This window comes from Mustelus asterias, chromosome 17 (genome assembly GCF_964213995.1).
Source record: "Mustelus asterias chromosome 17, sMusAst1.hap1.1, whole genome shotgun sequence".
Classification (NCBI taxonomy): Eukaryota; Metazoa; Chordata; class Chondrichthyes; order Carcharhiniformes; family Triakidae; genus Mustelus; species Mustelus asterias.
In genome coordinates, this window is record NC_135817.1 from 24,841,853 (window position 1) to 24,855,606 (window position 13,754).

A 13,754-nucleotide genomic window follows, 5' to 3' on the forward strand; every position below is an offset into this window, starting at 1 on the left:
CGAGGAGGGATTGGCGACTGCTCCTGCCACGTTGTCTCCACGTGGTCTTCAGGATACAATACTAGGCTTTTGGAGGCCGTCTCCAGCATCTCCGCTAGCTCTATTGCCTGGGTAAGGTCAAGGTTACCTTTCTCCAGTAGTTTAAGTCGAATGTACGACGATCCGACTCCCGCCACAAACGCATCTCGGGTGAGGTCGTTCATACTCTGCTCAGCCGACACCGCTTTGCAGTTACAGCCCCTGGCTCGCTGTAGGAGCTCGTTCGCGTATTCCTCCATCGTTTCGCCAGACTGCCGTCGTCGAGTGGCTAAGAGGTAACGAGCGTGTATTTCGTTGGGCGGTTTGATATAACGCTTCTTCAGAAGCTCGAGGGCCTTTGTGTAATCGGTGGCCGCACGGATCGCGAGGTAGACAGTGTCGCTTACCCTCGCATGGAGGACCCGGAGTCTGTCATCATCTGTGGTGACCGCTGCGGAGGCTGCCAGGTAGTCTTCGAAACACTTCAGCCAGTGGTCGAAGGTGTTAGAGGCGCCCACCGCACGTGGATCTAGTGTAAGGCGTTCCGGCTTCAGTATCTGCTCCATACTCTCTTTTTTTTTTCTTCGGCGAGAGTTTATTTACAGCAAATAAAATTGATGCGCGTTATCATACACGAGGCTTGATGCTCAGGAAATAAAGGCTTTTATTTGCTGTAACAAAGCAGCCAACAATTATATACACGATCCCAGACTGAGGGGTCCCAGCCAGAGCAGGGACCTTTATACCTCTCCCAGGAGGCGGAGCCCGACTGGGATGTACCACAACACTACAATACAAAGGTGTAACAACCCCACCCTAACCCCAACAGCAACAAGTAGCACAACCCATCCCTAACCCAACAGCAACACATGTACATACTTGTAGTACTGGCCAGACCCTGGCTCAGTACTATCCAGTGGGAACCAACGATGGTTCACCACAGAAGGGATTCACGGATTTGCTTCTGCAGAAGGCAACGCACACGCACGCACGTACGCACAGTCAGCATGACGCTGAATGCTGCCATGAGAATGGTTTTAGGAACACTTAAGTCTCTCCCACATTTCCCCCCTACCAAAACACCATCATGCTGAGAGAGGTGGAAAACGTCATGAGAAGCACTAATATTCCCATTTGCAAAGACCTAAAAATCCCACTAAGAAAGCAGTTTTTAAAAAAAATCACACCAGCCATTCTATAAGACAGCAGATAATATTCACACAGCTGTTATCAACCCACTATCCAGATGGATGGAATTTTGGAATGCAAGTAGGTTAAAGAATGAATACCCCATCACAGGTCTGATAGCACAGGTACCTACCTGGCTTCAACTTCCCTCAAGGGCAGTGGATATTCCACAACCGTATCCACACAGGACATAGATGATGCAGGCACATACCCCATAAGTGGATGAGAGGCAGCCTGATTGCAGCCATGAACCCCCACACTATAGAACACATTACATCAACCTGCCCACTAAACACCGTTTAACTTTACTGACTTCAGTAAACTCAGTATCTCAACAAATGGATAGCCAATCTCGTCTTCCCATTATGAGCCTTCCCAAAGTATCAAGCAGCAACAATGCAGCATTAAAAAAAAAATCCAAATCGATCAACCCTTTTGCAGAACATAGACAAAGCTTAAAAAGTTTATTTATTAGGGTCACAAGTAGGCCTACTGTGAAAATCCCCTAGTCATCACACTTCAGCGTCGGTTCGGGTACACCGAGGGAGAATTTAGCATGGCCAATGCACCTAACCGACACGTCTTTTGGACTGTGGGAGGAAACCCATGCAGACATGGGGAGAACGTGCAGAATCTGCACAGACAGTGACCCAAGCTGGGAATTGAACCTGGGTCCCTGGCGCTCTGAGGCAGCAGTGCTAACTGTGCCACCCCATAGATTGGCCAGTAGACTCAACACTGGTTTTCTTCTACAGCTCATATGTCTAACATTATTTCCTGTCATAGAATAGTCCTACCCAAATCTTTTATGGTTTATGTGATAGAAAAACAGAATTCTGGAAAAGCTCAGCCAATTTGACAGCACCTCTGGAGAGAGAAACAAAGTTCAGGTTTCAAGTCCGTATGCAAGTGAATTGTGAGAAAATTGGTTAAAGAAAAAAATGTATCAATGGGAATAAATGAGCTTCCTTCAGTTTGCACTAAAAGAGCTCATTATACTAGTATCTCCCTACCGCTAGTTTATATCACTTAAACATCTTCATACTTTTAGAACGGACTGTGACCAAGTCCAAAAAAAAGCAATCTGGTTTGTTGACAGGCAAGAAATAGAGTGCATAAGAGTTAGAAAGAGGAGAAACAACCCAGTATTTGTAAACTATAGCTAGCCTAGGCTTAGGCTATTGTAATGTAATTAGACCCAAAAACTGAAAACATCTGAATACCAAAATGTAAATTGGCCCCAAAAGTTTTGGATGAAGGATACCTGACCTATACAACTACATCTTCAGCACAAACTTAGGACTTCTCTCTTTTTACATTGAGCTTACAGCTCAGAAAAGGCTACTTGACCAAACTGGTCCATTCAGACCATGCTTATGCCCCATGAACCTCCTTCCACCCCTCTTTATCTAACCTTAACAGAATTTTCTGTTCATTTCTCCCTCATGTACTTATTTGCTTCCTTTAAATACATCTTTGCTATTTGCCTCAATGGCTTCTTCTGGTGCTAAGTTCCATGTTTTGATCATAAAAAATGAACAGCAACTACTTAATATTGCAGTGGTTACTGTTATTTTGACTGATCATATCCAAAGTCTCCATATCAAAAACAATAAAGTAAAACTTTACTGACTTTAGTAAGTCACAGTAGGGCATGCAAGGTAGAATTCTTATTATAACTAGAGTACCATTGGATTGTGGCAAATAGTTGCTACTGTGGAAATCTCTAAACAGTAGGTGGAATAGAGTCATTGCAAGTTTACCCACAACATCCATGAGCATCTTTCATCCAAGAATGAACAGAATAAAACTGGCAGCTAGAACTGAAAACTCAGTGAGCAGCAGTATAAACTCCACAAGACTGAGGAAAAAAAATAGCCTCTGGTGCTCATCCTTTGAAATCATCTACATAAAAGGCAAAACCAGATGTGATCACTGGGCAGAATCTAGCTCATGACGGCAAGCAAAAAAAAAAATTACTATGCAAGTTTCCATCAAATGGCATTTTGAATCTAACTAGGAGAATCACACCTACAGCAACTGCCAAATTGATGTTTAATAAATCATATTTTAAATCCAGCAATCACACTTGACCGTGCCCCATTTTTTAATGCCACATTTAGTCATATTTGTGGTTCAAAAGATTTCATTAACAGCTTCATACAGCTAAATGGTTATGAAATTTATATTGCAGAGCTCAAAAGAAACTTTAAGGAAAATCTTAAATTCAATTTTGCCGGGGCGGCACGGTAGCACAGTGGTTAGCACTGCTGCTTCACAGTTCCAGGGTCCCGGGTTCGATTCCCGGCTCGGGTCACTGTCTGTGTGGACTTTGCACATTCTCCTCGTGTCTGCGTGGGTTTCCTCCGGGTGCTCCGGTTTCCTCCCACAGTCCAAAGATGTGCGGGTTAGGTTGATTGGCCAGGTTAAAAAAAAAAAAAATTGCCCCTTAGAGTCCTGGGATGCGTAGGTTAGAGGGATTAGTGGGTAAAATATGTGGGGGCAGGGCCTGGGTGGGATTGTGGTCGGTGCAGACTCGATGGGCCGAATGGCCTCCTTCTGCACTGTAGGGTTTCTATGATTTCTATGATGATTTCAACCTTCCTTAAGATTCACAATGCAAAAGTGGGAAACAATGACATGACTGTACTTCCAATAAATATCACTCATCTACAACAAACCACAAAATAATACCCATCACATTCACAAATTTACAACGTGAACTGTTACAATTATGAGGTTTCAGAGAGTTTGGACGATGCCTTGAATTTTAAGGTAAAATGTAGGGGGGGTGATGTGACCTTTTCTGAAGCTTGCCTGACAACAAGCACGAATAGTTAGATTGCTAAGGAATAAACTGGGCCAGATTGTTTCACTGGGAATGTACAAGGTGTTTACATTTAGAAACACTGGCAGTGTGGCTTTTGCTACCAAATAAACCTGTTGGACTTTAACCTGGTGTTGTTAAACTTCTTACTGTGTAGCCAGTGTGCCAACCAACAATGGACAGAAAAAGTAGGGGGTCAGTTTAGCTCAGCTGGACAGCTGGTTCATGATGCAGTGCGATGCCAACAGTGCGTTTTTAATTCCTGTATTGGCTGAGGTTATTCATTAAGGCCCTGCTTCTCAACCTTGCCCCTCGCCTGAGGTGTGGTGATCCTCAGGTTAAACCACCACTCGTCAGCTCTCCCCTTCAAAGGCGAGAGCAGCATATGATCATCTGGGACTATACCTTTAGACTGTGGGTCTCCAAAGTCCCAAAAAAAAGTTAAGAATGCCGGATTGTAAACAGATGTGCTTTCATGTTTAAGTTTAGTTTCAAGATGAAAGTATTAGCATCTCAAGGACAGCTCATCAACATTTCCACCTAGATAGAAGGCCCATGCGATTCACACTGCCAAAGGACTGTGAAACAGCAAAGATTTTTAAGATCTCCTGAAAACTCTCTGATGCAGTTAGTCTACTAGGGTCCTGGAGAAAGAGAGAGATCAGCTAGAGAAGTGGTGGTCAACCTGCAGCCTGGCGCCACAGCTGGTATCTGACTGCAGCCCATAAGACATTTTGTTGACCACTATCCACGCACAGGGTTACCACATGGCACTGATTTCCATCCACAGTTTTTTTCTTACTGTTATGACTGAAGTGATACGCATGTAAAGCAAGAGCAAGTGAAGTGAGGTGCATGCTGATTATACACAACATTGACAGAGCCGTGCACTCCTCTGCATTCAAAATGTAAATATTATTGATTTTAATATCTGAAGTTCATGATAGCTCTATTAACACAAATATCATTTTCGATAACTATGAAATATTAAGAACAAAGAATACAGCACAGGAACAGGCCCTTCAGCCCTCCAAGCCCACGCCGCTCCCTGGTCCAAACTAGACCATTCTTTTGTATCCTTCCTTTCCCACTCCGTTCATGTGGCTATCTAGGTAAGTCTTAAACGTTCCCAGTGTGTCCACCTCCACCACCTTGCCTGGCAGCGCATTCCAGGCCCCCACCACCCTCTGTGTAAAATACGTCCTTCTGATATCCGTGTTAAACCTCCTCCCCCCCTCACCTTGAACCTATGACCCCTCGTGAACGTCACCACCGACCTGGGGAAAAGCTTCCCACCGTTCACCCTATGCATTTCATAATTTTATACACCTCTATTAGGTCACCCCTCATCCTCCGTCTTTCCAGGGAGAACAACCCCAGTTTACACAATCTCTCCTCATAACTAAGCCCCTCCATACCAGGCAACATCCTGGTAAACCTCCTCTGTACTCTCTCCAAAGCCTCCACGTCCTTCTGGTAGTGTGCCGACCAGAACTGGGCGCAGTATTCCAAATGCGGCCGAACCAACGTTCTATACAACTGCAACATCAGACCCCAACTTTTATGCTCTATGCCCAGTCTTATAAAGGCAAGCATGCCATATGCCTTATTCAGTACCTTCTCCACCTGTGACGTCACCTTCAAGGATCTGTGGACTTGCACACCCAGGTCCCTCTGCGTATCTACACCCTTTATGGTTCTGCCATTTATCGTATAGCTCCCCCCTACATTAGCTCTACCAAAATGGATCACTTCACATTTATCTGGATTGAACTCCATCTGCCATTTCTTTGCCCAAATTTCCAGCCTATCTATATCCTTCTGTAGTCTCTGACAATGTTCCTCACTATCTGCAAGTCCAGCCATTTTCGTGTCGTCCGCAAACTTACTGATCACCCCAGTTACACCTTCTTCCAGATCGCTTATATAAATCACAAACAGCAGAGGTCCCAATACAGAGCCCTGCGGAACACCACTAGTCACAGGCATCCAGCCGGAAAAAGACCCTTCCACTACCACCCTCTGTCTTCTGTGACCAAGCCAGTTCTCCACCCATCTAGCCACCTCCCCCTTTATCCCATGAGATCCAACCTTTTGCACCAACCTACCATGAGGGACTTTGTCAAATGCTTCACTAAAGTCCATATAGACGACATCCACAGCCCTTCCCTCGTCAACTATTCTAGTCACTTCTTCAAAAAACTCCACCAGGTTAGTGAGGCATGACCTCCCTCTCACAAAACCATGCTGACTATCGTTAATGAGTTTATTCCTTTCTAAATGCGCATACATCCTATCTCTAAGAATCCTCTCCAACAACTTCCCTACCACGGACGTCAAGCTCATGTCTATGTCTATAATTTCCCGGGTTATCCTTCCTACCCTTCTTAAATAACGGGACCACATTAGCTATCCTCCAATCCTCTGGGTCCTCACCTGTGTCCAGTGACGAGACAAAGATTTGCGTCAGAGGCCCAGCGATTTCATCTCTCGTCTCCCTGAGCAGCCTTGGATAGATTCCATCAGACCCTGGGGATTTGTCGGTCTTTATATTCCCGAAAGAACCTAACATTTCCTCCCTTGTAATGGAGATTTTCTCTAACGGGTCAACACTCCCCTCCGAGCCACTCCCAGTCAACACATCACTCTCCTTTGTGAATACCGACGCAAAGTATTCATTTAGGATCTCCCCTACTTCTTTGGGCTCCAAGCATAATTCCCCACTTTTGTCCCTGAGCGGTCCGATTTTTTCCCTGACAACCCTTTTGTTCCTAACATATGAATAAAATGCCTTGGGATTCTCCTTAATCCTGTCTGCCAAGGACATTGTGACTCCTTTCTGCCCTTCTAATTCCTCGTTTAAATTCTTTCCTATTTTCTTTGTATTCCTCCAGAGCTCCCTCAGTTTTTAGCTGCCTGGACCTAACGTACGTCTCTCTTTTCTTTTTGACCAATCCCTCAATTTCCCTAGTTATCCACAGTGCTCGAATCCTACCCTTCCTATCCTTTTTTGCAGGCACATGCCTATCCTGCAGTCCTAACAACTGTCCCTTAAAAGACTCCCACATGCCAGATGTGGATTTACCCTCAAACAGCCTCTCCCAATCAACAGCTGCCAATTTCTGCCTAATCCCACTAAAGTTAGCCTTCCCCCAATCCAACATATATATCCAATCCAGGCATATATTAAATCATATTCATGGGGTTGTTAGTGAACAAGCCTGAATTCAATCTTGTGGCCCACTGAGATGAAGGAGGGTTACAACTCACTTGCCTACATTGCCTCCCACTGAGCTAGAATGTGAAAGTATAAATGATTCAGCATGCCAGAATGTGGGTGAAAGTTCACGTTTGGAGTAACAAAAACAAATTTGTGAGGAGTTAAAATGAAGCTGGAAGATTCATCAAGGTTGAGGTACATACAGGCACACACGCACAGCTCAGAGTCCTTAAAACAGAGTGCAAGGGAGAAACATCGACAAAGGGTGAATTTCTCCAGCACGCCTGCAGCTTTCCCACAGCAGAGATAACTCACCATCGACTGCCAGCAGGAACTTCCAGTTCTGCAGAAGTCAATGGTGATTTACATTCCTCGCCTGAATTGGGGAACCTGTGGTGGGGGTCCACTTCGACTGGAAGATCCCAGTGAAGGGTTCATAGGACGCTCAAAGCAGCGTCGCAGGTAGAGGCTGTGGTTAAGGCGGCGTATGGAATACTGGCCTTCATCAATAGAGGAATTGAGTTTAGAAATCAGAGATGCTGCTGCAGCTGTATAGGACCCTGGTCAGGCCCCACCTGGAGTACTGTGCCCAGTTCTGGTCGTCTCATTACAGAAAGGATGTGGAAGGGTGCAGAGGAGATTTACAAGGATGTTGCCTGGATTAGGTGGCATGCCTTATGAGGATAGGTTGAGAGCTAGGTCTTTTCTCCTTGGAGAGGCGAAGGATGAGAGGTGACCTGATAGAGGTGTATAAGATGTTGAGGGGTATTGATAGAGTGGATTCTCAGAGGCTTTTACCCAGGGCTGAAATGGTTGCCACAAGGTGGTCACAGGTTTAGGGTGCTGGGGAATAGGTGCAGAGGAGATGTTAGGGGTAAGTTTTTCACTCAGAGGGTGGTGGGTGCGTGGAAACGGCTGCCGGTAGTGGTGGTGGAGGGGGATTCGATAGGGTCTTTTAAGAGACTTTTGGATAAGTTCATGGAAGTTAGTAAGATAGAGGGTTAAAGGTAAGCCTAGTAGGTAGGGACATGTCCGGTGCAACTTGTGGGCCAAAGGGCCTGTGTGTGCTGTAGCTGTTCGATGTTCTATGACTGGAGAATTCTGCCCAAGGAAAGTGAATAGTTTACTCCAGAATTCGTTACACCATGCAGAATCTCGTCCTGTTGTGATGTGCTTGCCTCCTGCGAAAGGAAGGAGATAGGCTGTGGGAAAGGTCAGTCACAATGTTAACCATGGTACCAAGAAGCAGGGAGCAGGTCAGGGTTACCAGGGGAGTACGAATGAACAGAAAGTTTATAGTTAAATAACATTGCATCATTAGGGGTTTCAGATTGCATCTACTGCAGCCATGACCAAGAGTCCTAAAAGGTGTGTTACTTACCCTGTGTAAAGAATATCTCAAAGCGGCTAAGAAGGAATCTGAGAAGGTACAGTAACAAACCAGTTGTAATCAAAGATGTATGGATAACATTTAAAAAGAGGAACCTTGAAAGAGGTAATCTCAAAATTACCACCCAAGCCACTTGACAATTGCCTGAGGAGCAAAAAGATCAAGAAAGTAGATGCATGCCTGACAGATTAGAGAGGATGCTATTCAATGGGACACAAAGACCAATGTTAAACAGTACTCAGGCATTGCACCAACTCTCTTCCCCACCTTCCTCACTGCAAGACTACATTTCACCTCTGCAAATTGCCCACAAGCATGGAGATAATTTACAAAACAGATGGGAAACTGTTCAATCAATGCCATTTTCAATCCAAAACCAAAGTCACTCCAACTTCAATTGAGTATGGAAATAATACTTGTGTGCAAACTCACTCAGAAACTGAACTCATAAGTCATTGTCGACTCCTTTTCTGAACCAAATGAGGAAATGGACTCTTCACTAAATAGTTGGCAAACAAAGCACCCCCCCCCCCCCCACCCAATCAGCTACCATGGCACAAAACCACCCATAGCGATTAAGATCAATGGCAGAATCCTGGAAAATTTGGACTATTTCCATATCAAGAGAGCCTCTTCTTGACGAATGCAGACAAAGTCGAAATTCATCATCGCCTCTGATGTTATCAGCTCAGCCATTGGCCAACTGAGGAAAAGATATCTGAGGACCAAGATCTCAAATCCAAGACACAGATCATGGTTTATCTGGCAGCGATGATTCCCACACTCTTATATGCAACTGAAATTTGTAACCTACTGCAGGCAACTCAAAGCGCTGGATAAGTATCAGCAGTGCTTTTGCAAGATCGCCAAATTGGGTGGTGAAAAAGACTATCCAACAGCAGTGTCCTCTCCCAAACCAACAGGCCCAGCATCGAGGCACTGATCCCTCAAAAACAGTTCTGTTAGACAGGACATGTCATTCCTATGCCTGACACCAGACTCCCAAAACAATTACTCTACTTCGAACTTGGTTGTGGCAAGAGACTTGCAACAGAACAATAGAACCACTTTGGGGATGTGCTCAAAGGATTCCTGAGGAGGTCAAATATCCCTTCTGATTCATGGGAGTTCCTGGCTTATGATTCAACAACATGGAAGAGCTCCATTCGGGAAGGCACTGAACACCATGAGACTTCATCATGAACATGTAGGAAGTGAGGTCCAGGTTTTTGAGAGTGAACAAACCTCCCAAATCTAACTCACCCCTCCAAATACCAGCTGCCCCATGCAGGCGAGAATCTGCAGATTGTACGCTGGATTCATTAGCCATCTCAGATCCTACTGAACTGAGTGGAAGCAAGTCATTCCTAATCCCAAGGGACTGCCTAAAATGATGAGTGTACTGAAGGTAGAAAAGAAGAACTGAGGCCACATATCACACCCTACTTCACAGATCAGGTAAAGCAGCAGAATCTGGATAAATGCGGAAAACATTTTGAAATGAGTAAATGGTTCAACATATGCCACTAATGCATGCAAGTCATGGAGCTGACACGGGAAGAGTGGGAATATTAAATTCCATATGCTTTCCACATTTCCTCCTGGTGAAAACACAGATACTAATCACTGTTCCAGGTGAAAGCAATGAAAAGCCATGGCATGCATTTCAGAAACTGATATGTAAAATGTGGTTTATTTTGCATCAAGAATAATTAAAGAACTTGAAGTCAGAATATAACAACAACTTTGGTCTACAGCGATAGAAAATTAATTGTTAACCAATTACTTGGCCCACCAGTCTGTTGGCATTTAGCCAACATGAAAGCAAAAGTCCTAATTACATTTTTGTATTATTCTCAAATCTCTATTATTTATCCAACCGAATCTTGAAGTTTGATATAGTTTCTGCTTCAACTATGCACCCAAGTAAATTCCACTGCCTCACAATTCTCTGTGCAAAGACATTTTCTTGCTCTCTGTTCTATATTACTCATATTTCATCTTGTATCTAAATTAACTGAGCAAAAATGTAGCTTGGATAAAATGGCTAATATATCAACCACAATTTCCATGACTATATAAAGATTCCAGCATATGAAGGCCAAAATTTTATCCACAATGTCTTGAACTTCCAGCACCAAGACAATATCCATATGGAACATGGAGTTTAGGCTACTGTTATTTGAATATAAAAAATCTTTCCAAGTAAATGCAATTACCTTAAAGATGGTACCTGATTCTCTGGCATGGATTCGGACAGTAAAAAAGACAGCTAGCAAACATAGAACTGACAATATTCTACACTTAGGTGTGCTCAGTGACTTGCACTGAAAAGCTTTGTTGAAAACAGCAAATTGGAAAATGCCTTCAGATGTAAAAGGTGCAAACTTTAAAAATGTGCTTCAGGTAACTATCACAAGAACAAATGACTGGCTGGTGTACAGGAGAATCTAAACACCAATCTAAACTGCCCTTATTAATAAAATTAGGGCGCATTATGCAGCATTAATCTCAGGCGTATTAGCATTTTTGGCTTTTTTGTTGGTCACATAACTGTCTCGTTCCACAAAGCATTCGGAAAAAACAATTCATTGCCTTCAATTCAACGGAATAACAATGAGACAAAATGATAAGTCAATAAAAATGCTTTGCAGCACCACAAATGAAATCCTTTGCTTGTTGCAGGTGCCATTATTCATTTGAAAGCTGATTATTACTCTAGAAAATATGACTGTTTAGGTTTAAATTTTATATTTCTGATCACGTTCAGGTGGTTTATGTCACCAGCCCTTTCAAATTGTTATTTCAAAATATATATATTTTTAAAATCTCCATGGAGTCAAAATTTGCTTCAATAAGGAAACAACTTACAATTCCTCCCATGTGTGTTGGCAAATACTCAGTATTTATATACTCCTGCACGTCAGCTTTGGTGGTAAATTTCAGCATGTTGACAGCATCTGGTCCCAGCCATGATTTGACCATCTTCCAGGCAGCTACAGAATAAAAAATTCCAAAAGATCACAAGTTTCTATTTGTCCATTTGTCTAAAGCTACTCATTATTCTCCTCAAAACGTTAGCATTCCTTACCATTCATTATCCATGGCATTTCATAGATGACCATTTTTGCTGCAACATAAAAAAGACAAATGCAATATTTTTGTTTTTAAATACAAGAAACTGCAAAATAATTCTTCCATAGGTTCCATCACATATCCTTAAACAATCTGATCAATAAGCTAAATACAAGCCATAGCTAATTAGCCTGCCAACATCAGTTTTATTTGAAAGATAGCTCCTAGCTTGTCAAAATATTACAGTCGAAAGCAAATTCATTAGGAACATTTCACAAATCAATCAAATCAAAATCTACAATGAATTAGTCATGGGTAACAAAAGACAGCCCAGGAGTTAGATCTGCATTCTCAAACGATACCATATGTTGTGCCTTCAAGTTTTGACAGATACTGCATTCTGACTGTTTATTAAGTCAGACTCTCATCTTGCCACGGAAAGACAAAGCTGTTATTAAGCTAGTATCTGAAGGGTTTTAACAGCGTGCTTTTCAAGGAGCACAATTTCAGTACAATTCAACATGAAACAGTCTGCCAGTTTGATTTATTTGGAGAGGGGGGAAAATGGAAGCTGACATGATATAATAGGTGCATTATATTTCTATCTTGATTTTCCCCACAGGGCCTTTCCCTCAGAAGGATGCACAGTACTGGAGGGCATTGCAATCCAATCATCCTATAATTAAAATCTTGATTATTCATGCTGAATATGCTGCCAAAACCGTGGTGAAAGAAGCGACAGTTAAGACATTGCAAGAGCTAAACTGATAAAGAGCAGATATTTTACTCCCTTACTTGGGTGGAAGTTACACAGAAATTGTCCATTATCTTCCAATCCTACACAGATATAGGGATGGTGCCAGAGGGCTGGAGATTTGCTTGTTTTGAAGAGTGTAAGGATAGACCCAGCAACAAAAAGTCAATCACTTTAACCCTGGTGATGGGAAAGGTTTTAAAAAATGACAATGCAGGAAAACATTAACAGCTGGTTGGACAAATGTGGATTAACTAAGGAACAGATTTGTTAAAGATAAATTGTGCTTAACCAATTTGAATGAATTTTGAATGAAATATAGAGGGCTCAGGAGGGTATGTGGTGTTCATGGACCTCCAAAAGGTGTTTGAAGAAGTGCCACATAACAGGTTTGTCAGCAAAACCGAAGCCTATGTAATAAAATAGATAGTAAGTAACAGCACGGATATGTAGCTACCTGTGTGACAGAAAACAGTAATTAGTAATTGGCTGTTTTTCAGAATGGAGGGAAATAGTGAAGTTTCCCCAGGGGTCAGTATTAGGAGGGCTGCTTCTCTTGACCAATATTAATGACCTAGACTCGAGTCCGCAGGGCACAATTTCAAAATCTGCAGATGTGCACAAATATATAAATGGTTTTGGAGATGAGAAACTTCAGTTAGGTGGATAGATTGGAGAAGTTGCGGCTGTTTTCCTTGGAGAAGGTTGAGGGGAGATTTGATGGAGGTGTTCAACGTCTTGAGAAGTCTGGACAAAGTAGCTAGGGAGCATCTGTTCCCACTGGCAAAGGGTAAAGAACCAAAGGACAGCAATTTAAGGCGATTGCCAAAAAACCCAGAGGCAACATAAAGAAAAACCTCTTACAAAGTGAGCAGCTAGATCAAATGCTTGAATGTATGGTAGAGGCAAATTCAATTGTGCCTTTCAAAGGGAATTGGAGAATTATCTGAATAATAAATCGCAGGGCCACAGGTAAAGCAGGGACTGGATCTACCCAAGTTGCTTCTGCAGAGAGCTAGTGCGGACATGACTGGCCAAATGGCCTCTGTGCTGTAACCATTCTATGATTTAATGTGTCAGTTTGAATTAACTAATATTTTGCATTTCAACTAGTTGAAATTTCAGGGTTTGGAAATGAACAAGAAATAAACTTTCAAACCCTGGCCTCTCATGTGCAACTTAAAATTTGCTGAACTTCTCCACAATTCAGTTTCTCCATCAGGAGGTAGTTGCAGAAAAAAAAACTTTTGAACATGTAAATTTCAGTTTTGTTTTCAAAAAA

The 13,754-nt window shown here is 42.8% G+C and overlaps 1 protein-coding gene across 2 annotated transcripts in view; it reads right to left on the bottom strand.

The window, feature by feature from the left end:
- The window catches only part of mospd2 (motile sperm domain containing 2), an 86,050-nt gene that overhangs the window by 43,911 nt on the left and 28,385 nt on the right, over nucleotides 1-13,754 (bottom strand). For both annotated transcript variants that reach the window (XM_078232405.1, XM_078232406.1), the window contains exons 7-8: nucleotides 11,735-11,773; nucleotides 11,515-11,639 (exon numbers count right to left, since the gene is read on the bottom strand). In XM_078232405.1, the coding sequence (XP_078088531.1) occupies nucleotides 11,515-11,639; nucleotides 11,735-11,773 (164 nt within the window). The remainder of the gene's footprint in view (nucleotides 1-11,514; nucleotides 11,640-11,734; nucleotides 11,774-13,754) is intronic.